This window comes from Lottia gigantea, assembly GCF_000327385.1.
Source record: "Lottia gigantea unplaced genomic scaffold LOTGIsca_18, whole genome shotgun sequence".
Taxonomy (NCBI): Eukaryota; Metazoa; Mollusca; class Gastropoda; family Lottiidae; genus Lottia; species Lottia gigantea.
This window is the reverse complement of record NW_008708301.1, coordinates 2416771-2436065: the sequence shown is the minus strand read 5'-3', so window position 1 is coordinate 2436065 and position 19295 is coordinate 2416771. Positions and strand designations below refer to the sequence as shown.

General features: G+C 34.3%; 4 protein-coding genes across 4 annotated transcripts; 2 read left to right on the top strand and 2 right to left on the bottom strand.

Annotated features, from left to right (window-relative positions):
• Positions 1 to 73: 73 nt before the first annotated feature.
• LOTGIDRAFT_113919 (hypothetical protein) lies at positions 74 to 3027 on the top strand (the record flags this gene model as incomplete). Its single annotated transcript, XM_009052293.1, has 5 exons — positions 74 to 415; positions 721 to 949; positions 1734 to 1853; positions 2302 to 2391; positions 2786 to 3027. The coding sequence occupies 5 exons, from the start codon at positions 74 to 76 to the stop codon at positions 3025 to 3027; spliced, it is 1023 nt and encodes a 340-aa protein (XP_009050541.1).
• Positions 3028 to 6040: 3013 nt separating this feature from the next.
• On the top strand, positions 6041 to 10648 carry LOTGIDRAFT_187129 (hypothetical protein; the record flags this gene model as incomplete). Its single annotated transcript, XM_009052292.1, has 8 exons — positions 6041 to 6179; positions 7129 to 7234; positions 7735 to 7887; positions 8137 to 8306; positions 8848 to 8899; positions 9154 to 9303; positions 10222 to 10320; positions 10628 to 10648. Coding segments are annotated over exons 2-8 (735 nt in total), but the record flags the coding sequence as incomplete, so codon positions are not given.
• Positions 10649 to 11591: 943 nt separating this feature from the next.
• On the bottom strand, positions 11592 to 15378 carry LOTGIDRAFT_158872 (hypothetical protein; the record flags this gene model as incomplete). The annotated part of the gene is made up of 3 exons (XM_009052291.1): positions 11592 to 13341; positions 14317 to 14517; positions 15251 to 15378. The coding sequence occupies 3 exons, from the start codon at positions 15376 to 15378 to the stop codon at positions 11592 to 11594; spliced, it is 2079 nt and encodes a 692-aa protein (XP_009050539.1).
• A 1500-nt stretch (positions 15379 to 16878) lies between these two features.
• LOTGIDRAFT_158871 (hypothetical protein) lies at positions 16879 to 19030 on the bottom strand (the record flags this gene model as incomplete). The annotated part of the gene is made up of 4 exons (XM_009052290.1): positions 16879 to 16967; positions 17211 to 17375; positions 17532 to 17749; positions 18978 to 19030. The coding sequence occupies 4 exons, from the start codon at positions 19028 to 19030 to the stop codon at positions 16879 to 16881; spliced, it is 525 nt and encodes a 174-aa protein (XP_009050538.1).
• Between the last annotated feature and the right edge of the window lie 265 nt (positions 19031 to 19295).

The window sequence follows — 19295 nt, the reverse complement described above, 5'->3', positions numbered from 1 at the left end:
TCACAAATCTGGACAATTCTCATAAAAAGATAGTTTTATGAAAAATTCACCGAGAACAGAACAGGTCTTCACCATGATCGTTCTTCTGCTCGTGTCCGCCATATTGGTTTCAGTATCTGCCAACGAGAAGCGGGAACAACATTGTTATGGTGATTTGGGATGTTTTCAAACGTGGAGTGAATTAAAAACATTGCCACAAGATCCTGCGCATGTTCAGACGTCGTTTAATCTGTACACGAGACAAAGTAAATCCCCAGTGGTTATTGCAGCCAACGCTTCCCACTCTAGTTGGTCTAAATCCATCAGTCATTCTCATTTCTCCGCTAGTAAACCAACCAAATTTCTTATTCATGGATTTATGAATAGTAAAAATTCAGGATGGATGCCAGTGACTAAAGCAGCTCTAATAGCCCAAGTAAGTACGTCGTGATTTTCTACTATTTGGTATTAAGTTACATTTTATACTAAATGAACATACATGGTACGTCTTTGTGAAACTACACTGTTTAAATGGTGTCCCAGCATTCAGTTGCGGCACCAGTGGGGCTACCATGGGAAGGGGGATTCTCTTTTTCAAACACTAGGGATGAACCCTCTCAGACGCTGCAGGCGAGAGGTTTACGCCCATATGCTAACACAGAGCTATCGTATTTTGCCGGTATTCCCACCTTTGCAGGTCTTGATGGTAATTTTTTAATGTTTTTGGTATTTGCATTACAGGGAGATTACAATGTATTTATTGTTGATTGGGGTCACGGTGCTCAGCTTCCGTATGAACAAGCTACTGCCAATGTCTTCTTGGTGGCCAAACAGACTGCTTTATTCATCCAGAAGCTTCATTCAACCGCTCACGTTGATCTGAATAATGTCCATCTTATTGGACACAGTCTGGGAGCTCAGATCTGTGGTAATATCGGAAGCCATGCTAGAGGTATTGGTAGAATTACTGGTAAGTTTCATTCATTTACTCAGTAATGTTAGAGTAGTGTGATAATGAAAAACAAGTACTAACGATCCAAAACAAGAGAGAGAAACCCGAAATCCAAAACAACATATTGGCAAAATATTGGTGGCAACTAATGAACTTTTCACACTTACACACGAGGATGTACTTGTTACTGATAGTGAAACACTGACAGTGACACTTTACTAGTTACACACTGATAGTAAAACGGCACTAGTGATACACTGATAGTAAAACGGCACTAGTGATTCATTGATTTAAACCGGCACTAGTGATACACTGATAGTAAAACGGCACTAGTGATTCACTGATAGTAAAACGGTTCTAGAGATTCACTGATAGTAAAACGGTTCTAGAGATTCACTGATAGTAAAACGGCACTAGTGATTCATTGATTTAAACCGGCACTAGTGATACACTGATAGTAAAACGGCACTAGTGATTCACTGATAGTAAAACGGTTCTAGAGATTCACTGATAGTAAAACGGTTCTAGAGATTCACTGATAGTAAAACGGTTCTAGTGATTCACTGATAGTAAAACGGTTCTAGAGATACACTGATAGTAAAACGGTTCTAGTGATTCACTGATAGTAAAACGGTTCTAGAGATTCACTGATATTGAAACGACAAAAGTAGTAAACTGTAAAAGGCACTAGTGATGCGCTGCTAGTGAGGAACTAGTGATATTGAAACGACAAAAGTGATAAACTGATAGTGATACGACACCAGTGATACACTGCTAGTAATTGCCATCCTTTTTGTTGTAGGTATGGACCCAGCCCAACCAATGTTTGATCAATTTGACAATTCTCGTCATCTTGATGCTTCTGATGCTCACTTTGTTGATGTGATCCATTCTGATGGGGCAGATTTTACTGGGGTAGCAGGTAAATTGTGACTGTTTATTTTTCCTTATGAATATTCTCTTTATGATATAATATATAATGTTATTTTTATGTGTAAACATGTATATCTGTATATGTGGTTCTGGGGGCATTATCTTTCAGGACACCATATAATTGGACCGAAGATTTTATTTTATCTATAGTACACTAGTGTACTAATCTATACTAGTCGCTTATCGCCTTTATCTATATTGTGACTTAGAATAAAATTTTCAGACTTAAATATAGTGAAACCTATTTACACTGCATCCCGAGTAAACTGATACTCCTCTAAACCAGCTCATTTGAAAATTCATCAGAATATGAACTGTTGATCAAAACAAATAAAAACAACCCTCAAAAACAATCACACCCTCCACCGCAATTGGGCTCAGAAATCAAACTGGTAACTCTGTAGTAATCTTACTTATCTAAATATATATTTCCTAAGGTTATGGATGGATTAAGCCGCTAGGACATATAGATTTCTATCCCAATGGTGGTATGGACCAACCTGGATGTAGTGATAATCCAGTTGGCAGTGTTCTACACAATATACTTCACGGAGATTTCTCTCGTAAGTTTTATCACCATTATCATCATCATCATCGAGTATATTAACCTTCACAATCTTCATCAACATCATCGAAAACCTCATATTCATCATTCATTAACATTATCATCAAACAGAGCATGGCCTTTACAATAATTGACATTTTCATTACCTAACTCAATCGATACACACCCTTTGTCATTATGATCTGGTGGCATCAACATCAGCTCTATAAAAATCGCCTTCATCATTATGAACGTCATCACCTACTATTAGTACATTACAAAATTAACGTTATTGTCATACTTCATAGCGTGGTTTCAGTCTAAACCAAATGAAAAAGGTTAGAATTGTTTATAATTTATTGTAGATATAACTGGAGCTGTATCTTGTAGTCATGGACGATCACACGATTATTTCCTAGAATCCATTAAATCCAGCTGTAAATTTCTAGCTCATAAATGTAAGTCTTGGAAGGATTTTGAAAATGGTGATTGCCATGGCTGTTCTGGTGGATGTCCTCAGATGGGTCTCAATGCTGATAAAACAAAGAATCTACGTGGATCTTACTATCTCAGTACTACTCAACACACACCATTTTGTGGTAAGATTGAATTATTTTGACCCACACTGCTGAATCTACATAGGATTGTCTTTTTGAAACTGTCAGTTACAACAGATCAAATTGTTTTCATTTTGATGTCAGTCTCTATCCTGAACTAAAGGTGGGTTTACTTTTCAACAAGAAATTATTTATCACTTTCAGGTATTGAATATTTTGTTGAAATTGATGTTCCTACTTCTATCCCTGACTCCTTTGGAAGATTCTATGTCACCCTGGTTGGACAACATGGTAGTACAAAAGAGGTTGAGTTTTCAAGGTAGCGTCTAAAATAGTTTAGTAAACTTTGACAGTAACACAAACAATGATAGAACATTATTGTTCCCGATAACAACTGAAATTGTTGTTTATTCTGCAGACAATTGGACAAATTGTTAGTATAAAAGCGTGTGAATGAAAGTGCTTGGTATCGTCAATCATGTCACGATACGATTCGTATCGCGATATAATGGTCACGATACGATATATATCGTGATATGTGGTAATGGGATTAAAGGTATCGCCAATTATTATCAATGCACGACGTCACCGATATATCGTGCCAGCACTAGTGAATGATGCAAATGGATTTGATTCCGGCCCCATGTTCGCTGTCATCGTTTCATCAAGATTCAAAAAATTAGGATGTTTATACAATATTATTCTATAGGTTTATCTCAATTCAGTTGATTTATACTTGTATTGTTTCAGAAAAGATCATTACTTTACTAAGAGTGCCCATAGAGAGAAACATATTGTAGCTGTCAATAAGGATGTTGGTACTGTCTCCGGTGTGAAAGTTAAATATCAGAAAGGTTCTGGACTAGCTGCGCTCGGTACACCAGATGCCATTAAAGTCAACAGTGTTTCTGTTAGGAAACTTGTAGACAGTCATCAGTAAGTAATGTACAGTAAATTAGTAAAAGTTGTATAGTCGACATCCTCTTGTTGAATATAATTGCTTGTTCTAATAGAAATGGGTCCATACTGAAGTGACATATCAAAGAACAATGGTACCATTAGCCTCGAATGTTAGTGACGGATTTTAAAATCATGATATAACAATGGAATTATGCGTTCGTTTAGATAAAGACTAAGCCTGGCCTGTTACAAACCATATTCATTTTAAGCTATGTAAGTCATTCTCAACTCCTTGAAATTGGCTACAAAAACATACTGTGAGACTTTTACTATCAATGGTAACACTATGTTCCTGTTTCTAATTTCAGAATACGATTCTGTGATAATGGTAAAACTGTGTTTGAAGGCGGTAAAGCTCATTCCATTTCTCATAAATGTTAAACATTATTTTATGTGAATATTAAGAATAGAAACGTTGTTTTGATTTCACTGACTCAGAAAAGAGTACAATTGTAGATGGGAGTATCAAAATGACCGATTTTGCGATTCAATTTTTCTTAAGCCAAAAGAAAAAATATATTACAATTTGGGAATCAAATCAAATTGTATGTTTTTCGATAGAATTCTCTGTCATACCTCGAAATAACGGTAATTCTCGGTGGTTTCAAGAACCTTAAAAAACTAACGTCAATGGTAAGATTGATTTTAAGTCCAGGCTACATTTTTTTTAAAATGCGAATCAAAAATGAACTTAATTATATAATAGCCAAAACTGTGATTTGGTGTGATAAATTGCTGATCAATGTGACATATCTATCAAATCCTTTATTAATTTTTGTGTTTACATAGAAAAGATATAATATACGTTTCTGCCCTATGTTTGGTGTAGGTCCTACAGTACATATCTAGTTGAAGTAATCATAGACAGTTCTATATAGTACTGGTTTTAGTCTTGACCTACATTTTAAATCATAATAATTATCATCGTAAGTTACCTCCCTTAATATGAAAAAAAAAATTTCAAAAAGTTTTGCGCGAAACGAAAGCCGAGTCAACTTAGAGCAGGTAAGTTCCTTTTATTGTCAATTTTCAATACGATACCGTATGCTAAGTAAATATCTAGCTCATCTGGGCAATGGGCACTGTTGCTCATGAAGGTGAAGGATATCATAGTTATGACCACTTGTAGGTCCTTAAGTCCATCTTATCTTAACATCTAGCCAAATCAGACATGGTGGTAGGGGTTAGGGGTAGGCTAGGCCGCTACCTATTATTTCTGTAATTCACATTTTTCTACTACGCAAGTATCTTAAAACAGTATGTGAACCAGCGTATGAATCAGCGATATATTTCGCCCCTAGAAACAAACTCGTTGCAGCATGTCATGTCAGGTAATATCCCATGTCATTATGATATAGCTGTTATCAATGAAGGTTACAACATGACACTGTCATACTCAACAAAGTGTTATCAATGTAGGCTATGGGCTATTACTCTTTGATTTTAGATAAAACTTAAAGAGGGACAGGTAAAAGTATTAAATGTCGAGTCTATAGGGCCTAGTTAGTACCGATCATCTGCTATAATATAAATGCTGTAGGCCTACCCCATTTGCAAGAGCCATTTCCACCCATAGAACTTTGTTTGATTGGTCTGATATACGTTCTGCTTGTGAAGAAAGCATGGTGTTTCATTCTTGCGATTATGGGAATGGCGACGCCATATCCAAAGTGACATAAAATAGGTAACTTATTTCCCACTGAATATGTTTTGAGGTTTGCAAATCTCAGAATGGTTACTAAGGATGTTTATGAAATTATGCTTTGACTAGCCAACGTAGGCCTATCTGCATGCTGTATGTCGACCAAGAACTGTCTTTATAACACCATCTTAAGCCTATGGATCTACATATAGCCCTTCTAGCTGCAAACAGATCATGCACACAGGAAGAATGTATGCACTAATGCTGGTAGATTATACTCCATTTCGCAGAGTCATTGTGTATATGCAACTGTATTAGTATTTTGCACAGTCACCATAGGTGGGAGTCTTGTCATTCAAAACGGTGCATGTAAACAGAAAGATTAGATATGATGATTTGGCTAAACACGTAGAACTATCGCTTTAAACTAAATATTACGCCATAAAATTCCAATATCGCCGTTCAACAGCCTAGCCTAGCACGTTACTTTGGATTGTCGTTAGAAATTTTTTATGAAGTTATTAGAGCGATACGTGAATCAGCATATTACGCTTATATAAAAGTCAGTTTTTCGCATAATATTGCCCAGTTTTGTGTGTGATACCAGAAATAGTAAGTGCAGTAAGTTTTTATTCTTTATTGTGTTATATGATATAATTCTATGATGCAGATCTTCTTATAGTTATATACTGCTATATTGACCTAAATTTGTCCACAACATTGTTATATAAACGTATATAGCTACACTATAATAGTGAGGGATTCTATATAGCATTGTAAGTATGGTGTAAATTCTATATGACCTCTGTAAACAGATAGTTTTTACTTTTACGAAAATATATTTTCCTGCAATATACATCTTCGTAAGTCAAAGAATCTCTATTAGTGGAATGTGTTGATTTTCTGCAGAAACGCCTCATTTACCAGGAGTTGGTATCTTGAATTAGTTAGTTAGTCCGAGTCGATCGGTATTGCCATTACATTGAGAGAGGTCGATTACAACTGTCCGATAACAAAGTAACATTTTGCCAATCATAAAACTGCGAGTCTTAAGATCAGAGTGACAGGAAATTTTGTGTGAAGTAACAATGTCAGTTGACTGCACTAAGTGGGTGTCAAGAGAAGAAAACTAATGCAAAATTTATGTGCTTCCTGTTAGGTCAAGGGACCTTGTTTTCTATGTAGTAGTGCAGTAAACATGCTAGTAGGAGGGAAGTTTGTTTATTCCGAATGTAAAATCACCTACCTTATATTTCTATGAACCTGAAATCGTCTTAATATCCAAATTTATGTATTTTCTATAAATCACTTTGCAAAAGGTAGAAAAAAATACAGTTTGTGTTAATATAATTTTGGTTATCTTGATTCATGTCGTCTGGTTAGAGATTATGGATTGATGAACTCTGTTCGGAAGTAGAATATTTTCTCAACTATATTAAGTAGTGTTTCAGTGTACATTGCTAATATCTGCTCACAATATGTGTTGTAACCTTTAGTCAACTAATTGTCAGTGCTGTTTTAATTGTGATTCAGACAAGATACACTACAACAATAATTACAGATAATACACTTGTACAATGAGAGGCATTAGCATCAAAGAGTTTGGTGGACCAGAAGTCCTCAAGATAAACGAAAACTTAAAAGTTCCGCAGCCTAATGATGATCAGGTAGAAATCTGTTCTTTATTATACAAAATGGTAGATACCTCGTTACATGCAACCGAAAATGTCCCAAATTTAGGCTGAAGATTGTCCTCTGTAAAGCGTGTTGATTTAAACAATATTTTATTTCTATATTAAATAAAATTTTTACAGAAAATAAGTAAGGTTTCGGAAACAAGCCGCAGCTAATGCTAATCCGGCACCTGATACAAAGAAAAGACACAATACAGAAAATATGAAATACGTGAATAAATAAATTTGATAATAGATAACAATTAATTATGTATATTTAAATATATGAATGAAAACTTGCGAAAGTGCATAGGTGTCCACACCAGACAGGGGTCGTCATCCCCAAAAATTCCGTCCGCCCACGAAGCTGCAGACAAAGATAAAGCGTGTTTATATATTTGTTTGGGGGCTATCCAACAGAACACCTTATCATAAATGTACCTAAAAATATGTATGATAGTAATAAAGATTAAACATATATTTTTCAATTCCAGTTATTAATAAAGGTGTCGGCTGCTGGAGTGAATCCTGTAGATACTTATATAAGATCAGGGTCGTTCCCTAACTCCCCTTCCCTACCTTTCACTCCAGGCTACGATGCTGCTGGAGTAGTCGAGAAAGTTGGTAAAAATGTCAAAAATTTTAAGGTAAAAATATTTACAGAAACTTTTTAAACAATTACTTAAATTTTTATAAAATTATTAAATAATATATTAATGATATGAAATTTTGATCTGAAGTTTTACGTCTTGTAGACTATATTTTGGTTCTTTCTTGAAATCGAAAACAGTCCATCCATAAAGTATTTGTTAGTGAACTTTACAATTAGGCAAACTGTTACAATTAGGCAAACTGAAAACAATCGCCAACAATCAATCTGGTTATGTTTATTGTAGAAAGGAGAGCGTGTTTTTACAACCTGTAATTTTCAAGGCTCTGGTACTTACGCTGAATATGTTGTTGCTAACCCGATACACGTTGGCCATCTTGGAAATAAGTTAAGTTTTGAAGAGGGCGCTGGTATTGGTGTACCATATTATACAGCCTATAAGGCATTTAGAATTCTGTAAGTTTTGTTTGAAGTTTTGTTTGAGGTAACGGTTCTTGGCCAATTTAGCCTTACCTCTAGATGTAGAACATAGGCAGGTTGTACTTTAGTGTACTTCTTTCTAGTTTATCGGTTTCGATGGGTGTATTGGGAACGAGCGACACCAAACTTTCTCTCTATTGACCCACGCATTGTGCTCATAACGTTTCATTTCGTGTTTTATAATTAATCATTGGCTTGAGCAATTACACTCCAATGCATTTCCATGAGAGTATTACAGCTTTTCAAACGTGACAGATCAAAATACAATGAGCATCTTCTTATCATGATAGAATAAATTTATAATCAGTGATATTCAAACATGACCAAAAATACTTCGCTGAAGCATCTCAGATATTGTCTTGTCTGTGATACCAAGGATTATTCCTGTATTGGGAGATAGATTGCATGATGATAGCGCTAGAGATCGTCCCAAAACCTTACAGCCTTGTGTTTGGAACTATAGAAAACTCTTTGATAATGGAAGAAATTCATTAAAACCATCGTCTTTCCTTTGTAGTGTTGGAGGTAAAGGTGGTGATACTGTTCTAGTTCATGGTGCCAGTGGTGCTGTGAGTTATCTTTCTTATTTACTTAGATCTGACGAGGTTTGAATGTTACAAACCATAGTAATATGGAATTCTGTTCTACTACTACTACTATGTAGTACTGTTTTAATAGGGAGTCATCTTTTTCATCATTTCCAGAAAGACAACGGAGGCTTAAAACTCCAGTGCTCTACATTAATCTAACACATTACAATAACAAGGATATTTTCAATGATTAAAGTAAATTACATCAATTCTACTATTTGACTATATTATAGGTTGGTTTAGCTAGTGTACAGATAGCTAAATCTCTAGGATGTACAGTGATAGGAACAGCAGGGACTGAGGAGGGATTAAAATTGGTCAAAGCTAACGGAGCTGACTTTGTTTTTAACCATAGAGAAGCTGGTTACGAAAAGAAAATAAAGGTAATAAACCAATATTATTATAACAGTTTAATATTTTAATCGGATATGAAAATAGATATTACAAGTTTTAGAAAACAATTTTCTGGCAGATCAATTGTACTATGACCTCCGACCAATACCAATTACATATATCAAAATAATTTGGTTTTTATACGCCCACATTATTGTATGGTCGTATATTGTCGTCACCCCTGTTCACCCGTTGGTCCGTCCGTCCACAAGTGTATTGTGAACACGATAGAGACTACAGTTCTTATCTGATTTTAATGAAATTTGATGTGATCATTTATATTGATGAGATTTTGGTCAAGTTCGAATTTGACGATTTTTCGATTAACATTTTTTAAATTATTGCCCTCAAGTTAGTAAAAAAGCGTCAAAATTTTATGTGAACACTATAGAGACTAGAGTTTTCAACTGATTTTAATGAAATTTTGTGTGATCATTTATATTGATTTATATTGATTGATTATAAAATTCCTAGTTTGAAGTATTTTTAAAGATTTGTGCCATTTTCGTTCATTTTTTGTACTTCTGAAGACTATTTACATATATTCAAGATTAAAATCAACCCCAACCTCAATTGTATTTAAATTAACAATTATATCTTTGACACGTTATATTGTGGTATGATTTGACACAGATTGGTGTCTGCCCTTGATACACTGAAAATTTATCAGGGAAGTGGGCGTATCTTGCTAGGCAACTACTTGTCGATTTTCGTAATAACTTTTGGATCTTAATAGTGATACTGGTACCTCAAATTGTCAAATTCCCCTGTTTCTTTTTCAATACGTATTCTTAATGTTGGAAAGTTAACCTTAACCAGTTGCTCTGATCTGGAAACACGTTTCAGCAACTTTCTATCCAGCTCTATTCAATTATTATAACCCTGCAATAATGATTTTTTTCTTCAAGTCGTGTGTACCTGGCGGTGTTACAGTTATTCTAGAAATGTTAGCCAACGTCAACCTTGCTAAAGATATTGATATCATTAATCGTAAAGGAAGAATTAGTGTAAGTATAGTTATATATAAGATATTTGTGAACAACCGGGAACGATAAAAATATACTTCACAAATGGTCATAAATTCATTTTAAGGCAAGTAATAGTATGTCCTTTACCAATAAAACTATCGACAATTTGTTTTGATATAATGTTTATCAGCATGGAAGTATGTCACGAACCCCTGAAAATAAAGGCGTTTATTCAATAAATTATTACAGATGAGCTGAACTCGTGGTTATTTGGAAAATTGCTGCTACTCTTAAAATATATAGACGTCTTTATAACTTTAACATGCTATTTTATTTGGTTTTAAAGCTTATTGGAAGTCGAGGTGAACAGCTCAAAATAAGAACAAATATTACCGACGCGTGAGCAATAAGCAAACAAGACTAATTAAGTAGTGCCATTGACTGTTAATGTGTTCCAATGCGACATTTTTTCGGGATATACATTGTTCGAACAGACCGCAAAGGCTGTGCTCTGCTGCGAAGCACAGATGTGGCGCGCCTAACCACGACCTTTGTGTGGCATTGCGGGGTCAAATATCGTACAAGTGTCAGTATGACATTACGCTAAATCTCAGTTTGTTTCATTCATTCCTCCTCCCCTACCTTTATTTAGATTTTGCTAATGTCAGGGTCTGTGAAAACCAAAATGTCGGCGTCTATGTGGAATTTGCAAAAATCAATGAAAGAAAACAACGAATAACTCCTGGTCGCAAATCTAAATTCAAAGTCAGGCCAGGTTGGTTGTACCCCACTTTTCTCAACATATCTTACGATTCGCTTTTGGATCACTGAGTGGGTGTTTCATGGTGCATAGTTGATATTTAGCGTAAATGTGTTATGATAAGAGTGACGTCATCATCTGAAATCTAATATGAGCTAAAATATCAGTATCCAAGACGCTCATAAAAGTTGGAAAACCTCTTTTGAATTTATTATGAACAAAATGTCAAATGATTAAAAATTTATATAAATAACCTATATATAAAAAGAACAACCACTTTGAGACTAACTAACAAAATTAATCGTAATGTATTGTACGTGATAGAACAACCGTATTACTTTCTTAAACATGACATCCTTTGACTGTAATGACCCACTTTCTTCTGGTCAGTAGCAATGAAAGCAAATCCGGAGATGTGGAATGAAATTACGAAGAAAATAGAAAAAACGTTTACTGTGCACTGCAATATAACAGTAATTGCATTGAGCTCCATCCACAACTTCATTGCATAACCCATGTCATTAATAACACACATAATAAATAAACCTTTTCATAAACACGATAAGTATTTCTCACACAGAAACTGTTTACATGGTTTTTTAGGTAAACAACCACCAATTTTTAAAGGATGTAAAAACACATGAGAAACGTTATAATGTTGTGCGTAGAATGGTCTTTCTTCAAACCAAATATATTTTCCCGGCAATGTGACCACATCATGGAGATTAGTCACTCCTGCTATTAATCCGGGTACTGCTAACTCAAGATATATTGTAAATGGACTTTGTACTTGAGCAGCATATAAATAGGTTTTAAAAGTTTTCTTTGGGAAATAAGCGATATCTGTGTTACCAGCAAACCCAATATCCCGTTTACCCCCAGTGTTTTTATCAACTTGATTTATATAAAATGCAGCCAGAGGCTCGGATTTACTTAAATTTCTTAAAGTATCAATGGATCCTTTTAATTTTATTTTGCCCAGGTTATCATTGTGCCATGGCCACCACGCCACATCCTTTTCAGCCCATTTCCAATACACTGATGGTATTCGAGCTCTAGCAAATGGAACCACGAGAAAGTCTTTCTGAAACCAGACACGATCAGTTGGTATTCTTGGCAAATTCCACAGATTTAACAGAATATCATCATTGACGTGGAACACTCCGTCAATATCGTAATTCATTTTCATGGCACCTTCAATACATCGGTGATCAAACTGGCCTTTCTGAAACTCCTTATCATCCATTTCAATAAATGACACGGGTATATCTAACTTTGCATTATAAGGTAAGAAATTGTCCATTTTCGTTCCACAGAAGTTAATATGGGTGAAATGGGGACGGTAAATATTGGCTAAATACTCTGTATTTTTATAAAACGTAGCATGGTTAAACACGACATTCAGAAGAATAGTCGAGAACTTCTTGGTTGACATTTTAACAGTTTTAAATGGACAAGCTGGCTGTGTTTTTCCACAGATATTATGGTACGATTGTTTCATGGAATACAATGAATCAACAGATTTTGGTCTGAATATGGCTCTATAGACTAAGCCAGTAGAGTCATTGTTGGGATTTAAAGATGGTTGGGTATATCCGGCAATTGTCAGCATTTTAAGCCATTTAGTTATCGTCTTTTCCTGAGTCGAATCCATAAACTTATTGCTGACTAAAAACCTATTGAAATCTTTCACACACTCGAAGAAGTTCGATCTTGATTTACATTTCCAGCTGGCGATATGGTTCAGGTCGTTATGACTTAATTTTCCATTATTAGAGCACAAGTGTTGTGATGGAGATACGGTCGTGAAGGTGACCCACGTTTTTAATTCCAGTAAAAGTTTCTGAACCCACATAGACCACAGTTCATTGTCTTTAAAAGGCACCATAGCCCAGAAAGCATCATAACGGAATAATATCATGTCTTTAACGAATGTATAGCGGCTATTTTTGATTGATATAGCAATAGGTGGCGCTCGGTCATCAATATCTCCTGTGTTTATTTCGTTTCGGAGAAGTATTTTCTGTATTGGAGCTGTACGCCAAACACTAACGTTATACCGCATTTCAGCAAAGTTTCGTTTCTGATAATTCTCATTTATAACAATGAAGTGACTTTTAACGGGAGTGGTAGAATTTCCCATATATTTCATTACAGGCATTGTTTTATCATAATTAAACCGGTCAAGATAATGTAAGGTCTTGGGTTGATACTCGATTGATTTAAATATGAATTGAACACCATCTTTTACTGCCTGATGAACTGTTTCTTTAAACTTTTCTGAATTTTCCATGCCACATCTGTAATGATAGAAATAAGCTCGTAAAGTAAGCTTAAATATTCTGAAAGCATTAAATCAAGTTTTTAAGGGGTGTGATATTACAAAGTACCACAGAAACATCACAGGAGTCAATCCATTTTTTCTTTTACCCAGAAACATTTCATAACTTGTCTGATATAATGGAGACTATATTAAATAATTGTTGCTTCAATAACAGAAACATTTCATGATTTGTCTGGATAATGGAGACTATACTTAGTTCTTCAATAACAGAAATATTTCAGGGTTTGTCTGGTATAATGGAGACTATAGTTAGTTCCTCAATAACAGAAATATTTCAGGGTTTGTCTAATATAATGGAGACTATATTTAGTTCTTCAATAACAGAAAAAAATTACGATTTGTCTGGTATAATGGAGACTATACTTAGGTCTTCAATAACAGAAACATTTCTTGGTTTATCTGGTATAATGGAGACTATAGTTACTTCTTCAATACCAGAAACATTTCAGGTTTGTCTGGTATGATGGAGACTATAGTTAGTTCTTCAATAACAGAAGCAGTTCATGATTTAAAGTCTTTGAATGGCATTTAGCAATTGTGAGTACGATATATAGACACAGCTTTATGGAACAACAATCACTGGTTAAAGTTTTATTCAACGTTTCGACATGTTACCCCAGTCACTTTAACCAGTGATTGTATGTCTATATATTTCATGATTTGTCTGGTATAACGAAGACTATACTTCTTCGATAACAGAAACATTTCATGATTTGTCTAGTATAATGGAGACTATACTTAGTTCTTCAGTAACAGAGACGTTTTATTTTTTTTTCTAGTACAGCACAGACCACACTTGTTACTTCAATACCAGAAAAAAATTCACGATTTGTCTACTTCAATAGAGACTATATTTAATAGTCAAAACATCATTCAATTTTGAATCCTATCAACATAATATTCTAATTCACATGCAATAAATGATACTCACTTTAATTTGGGTTCCAATGTGACAATTGTCCAACCAGGTATGTGAGAAACAAATTTTGTATCTGTTGTTAAAATGAGTTTGTCGGCATGAATCTTTGATGTGGCCTTGTTACCAGCATATTTCTCGTCATTATCACTACCATCATCTACAATAGTGAATCTATGGACTGGGTCATCTTGTGGATCGTGTATATATCTCGATCTGAAAGTATATAATTGTAAAAGATTTAAAGGGACATACTGCTTTTTTGTAGAACGAAAATTTTTTTGCTCAAATTTGTAAAAACTATAAACCAAAATCTATAGAAATGTATCCCATTTAGTTTTAACTAAAAAAATCCAGCAGTAAAATTTTAACGCCAAAACTTTACGTCAAGTTCGTTATGCTTTTTGCAAACTAATGTACCATGTGCGGATTTGAGTAAAATAAACGCCTAATATTAGAGAAATGTGTCTCCTACTTTTTCTAAAGGTTTTAACTTATAATACCGAGCCATTATAAGCCAATCACCAAAACTAGGTCCAACTGCTTTTAATAAACAAATTCAATTCAATTAGATCCAAAGATATAAATAGCATACTTTACAGATATTTTCAGGTAAAATTTACGACGGTTTCATAATGAAAATGTTTTTTAAAAAGTGGAATGCCACTTTAAAGAAACTGTTTTGCTGATAGGTGTGATAGAAGGCCTTTCCCTAATTTGTTTTATTGTCCTTTCATGATTATTCATAGAGACTGTGAATTGTCTACTGAGAAACGTTGTTGTTACCATGCGTTTCAGAACTTAAAAGTGTATTGGCATTACAATGGATTGTACCTTTGGCCATCTAGAGTTCTTTCTGAAAGTAAACTTCAACACTTAAAACATATTCTTATCATAAGATTGTTTTGTAAAACGGGGCCCTGATTAATATTTTAACATATTAACTTACCTCACAATAAGATACCCAATACAAGTTGTTAAAATACAAGCAATGATGACAGTTGTTAACTGATTTTTTCTCACAAATATTTTCACCATCCGCAAAGAAAAAATATCAGATAATTTGGTCTTCGTCATGGTTAGAAATTCTATAACAAACAACACGTTTCTTATAGATATAATTGATTGGTAATAAAACAAATTATTTTATTATTATATTGTGGGGTATAAAATTGCATACGAAATTATTTTCATCTTCCTGACAAACCATGGATTTACAGGTTTTCTACCACATTTCCGTTTTAATATAGTTTTTTAACCTATATCAAAGTGTGTCATATAGAATTCGATTCTTGAGAAAACAACGAATTGTGGGATAGCACAAATTCAAATTCATAATTCAAAATTATATTTCCAAAAATTTAGTACTAAGGTTATTTTAGATAAAGTTACAAGGTTTCTATAGTCACCAACAATATACAAACTTATAAAAATGTTTCACAAAATTCGTCACTCTAAGATAACCGTGCATGTTAAATCGGCATGTTCTTTTTTATTTAATGTTCTGAAGAATATTTACATATACAAGCGTATATTCAAGACCCCGAGAATGGCTAACCGTGGCCTTTAGGTGTATAACAGCTGAATAATATCGCAAAGTTTTCATATATTTAGAAATAGTAACTGGATATTAAATCTATTGAACTTTTCTGTATAAATACACAGTATACCAAGCTTCAAGCAATATGAAAATAAACTTACCTTCTCCGGTTGTTCTCTAATTATTCCAGTAATTACAGCCGCGCAAATATCCTGCCCCAACCTTAATTCAACTTTAAAATGCAGGCCCAATTAAATGCTTGCAGTGTACACTTGCCAATTGGTTCGAGATCGGATTGAAATTGATCAAAGCTAACGGAGCTGACTTTGTTTTTACCCATAGAGAAGCTGGTTATGAAGAGAAAATAAAGGTAATAAACCAATATTATTATAACAGTTTAATATTTTAATCGGATATGAAAATAAATATAAAGAATTGTAGAAAACCACATTTTTAATTCAGCCTCGAAAGTTGTCCACCCATTCAGGCAATCTCCCCCTTATTTGTACCCCAGCGGAGAATGTCGCCGCCACTGCTGGCCACATCAATTCTTATATGGCTCCGGTGTTACTAAGGCTCACATTTTTAGTCCCACAGGATTTAATTAAAACCAATCTCCTACGGGAAAGTCAAATTGAATCATTCTGAAGCATTAGGTGAAAAACAAACAAGACTTCAAAATATAAAAATCTTTAATATGGAAATATCAGATATATTTAGATATATATAACAATTGTAAATTTATAACAATTCTTCGTGAATTTTGCCTTCCATTCCCAATTATACCCCATCCCAACCACACGCACCCTCATACTATCGCAACTTTCACATAAAGGCTATCACACCTCTCTCATTCACACATTCACACATTTCAATTTTTAGTCGTCTATTCCGGACGATTGCTTTTGACAATCACACATCCATGCCCAAACTTTACTCCATTCTCACTGACCAGTGTCTTAGTTGACTATAGATGACAAGTGAACGTCTATTCAACACATTTTCCCACTCCGGTCATACATCTGGAGTTCTACTAATTAATCTTCTGTTTTGAAGCAGTTGAAGGATTGTCGGAAGAAATGCCTCACAGATTTTAGAACTCGTCTTTTCGGTCTTACCGTTTGAACTGAAAAAATAAAGATTTGATATAAATTATGAAATAATTGACCAATGAAACAATTGAAACTTAAAGCAAGAAATATCAGACGGTAGCCAAAAAATATAGTTGTTCCCCTCATCTAGCGTGAATTTAATATTAGAACTCCAAATCAGGTCACTGGTACACATTTAAATTGGTGACAATGCCCCGTGATCAAGAAATAAATCGACATCGAGCTTGTTTCCATAATCAAACACACTGATATCTTACCTGCCTGATCACAAGTAGCAACACCGCCAGTCTGTGTAGCTTTATTTTCTGTTTTGACTCTTTTGGTAGATTGTTGAGGAGGAGTTGCTGTGCCAGATTTTATAAAGCAGTCCAAATTATCACCGGTTCCATAGTGGATGTCAAACTTGATGTTTGGTACTCTATCTACAGTAGATTAAACAAGATAATTACATTAGACAGGTTGCTAGAAATCTGAAAATTTTGTGTCAATTTTTAACAGATCCTAAAATCAGAATTGCACCTTTGCTTGTTTTCAGCTAAATGAGACTTATTTGATCCATGTTACATCGCTTGTCTTACCTTCATATTTGGTGACCTTTGAAATTCCTGTAAACTGCAGGAATCTTTGAAATAAACCAGCTCCCTCTTCAACTGGTTTGCAAATTGTTTTTTCTTCAAGAAATCCAAAGAACTCTCGTTCATAATACTGGTATTCCTCCACTGTCATTGGCGGATTAGAATAATCTGGAATCTCACCAAAACAATATGGCGGACGGGGCATGTATTTCTTGGACATCCTGGAAAAAGAAAAATAGAACTTTAGATTTGACTTTTTGCTTTTTTACATTTACTCCAACCATTTCTGTCAATACAAGATACATTTCCTGCGGTTACAATATGTATATTTTTTGGAAACGCCAAAATGTATAATCCCAAGATATTTCATACCCTTATATTCACAGATTAAGTTTGTATAATATATTCGGGAGACAAAGGACGATGTTTTCCTTTTTAAAAATGTTCAGTTTATAAAAATATCTCACCTTTAAATTCAGAAAAATCCTCAAAAAATCGTCGAGAAACTTGTAAGCACGTCTTTTCAGCAATGAAAAATGTGTCGCTTGTGACGTCATACTATTGTATTATGTATTTCAATTATAACGTCATAATGAAGACAAATTATTCTATTTATAATGTTTCCCCTCTCACAAATTAAAGGGACAGTTTCTCCATTATGACCAGTCTCAGAAGCAGGATTTTTTTTTTAGTTAAACTAATCAATATTTGTTATTAATTATTTATTCGAAAGACGACTCTCTTTTCTTGAAACTCTACCATAAATAGAAAAAACATAATTATAGAAATAGAAAGTGAATATCTTAGTTTGAAGTACTTTTGAAGGAATGATGCGATTTTTAATACATTTCTAGTACTTCTGAAGACAATTTACATATATTCAAGACCAAAATCAACCCTGGAAAAGGGCGAATCTGACTCTGTAAATAAATGTTAACAATTTGAAGATGTTTTACAATCTGAAACTGAGTCTCATCTCTTCCCAGATTGAAATCTGCCCTCCTAGAAAAATCGTTTGCATACCCATTTGCACCCCGTCTTCATTTCAAAGAGAACAAGAGAATTTTGTACGTTTTTTGCCCTAAAATATGTCAGCATGGACAAAATCAATTCTGTTTTTCAAAATTGTTGTTAAGGAGAACCCTTGCTGACGCTCTATGGGAGATTTGCGCCTACCACAGAGCTGTTTTTTTGCAGAATTCCACCTTGACGACACTTAACATTTGTACAAAATAAATTGTAATTCTCATAGATCTGAATTTACAAGATATAGACAGACTAGAATTTCATATGACACACTTTGATTCCCAATTTATAAGCTATACTATTGCTTGTTCTATCAGCCTTTTCTGGCTAGTGCTCGAGTATTAACCTTGAAATTGCTGAAACAAGGTTACTTGGCACACAAACCAAAACCATGCAGAAAATATTGTGGTGTATTTCAAGTACCACAAATCTGCTTCTTGTAATGTCCAGCATGAATTAATCTGGTTGTATCTCATGATTTAAGACGAGATTTTAAGTTAAGGGTATAGTTCTGCTTGTACGATTTATTTTATTATCCTTTAGTAATGATCTCTTCGCCAGAGTATATAGTGCTCCAAGGCTATATTTAAATACAGTAGGGCCTACTTTATATTTATACAAAACAAAAATACATACACATACATGGCAATACACCTGGGATAAAAATATAGTGCTTCTTAAAGGTCCGGTATTTACAATTCTTGAAACACAACAACTGGCAGAATCAGAAGTTATAGTCAT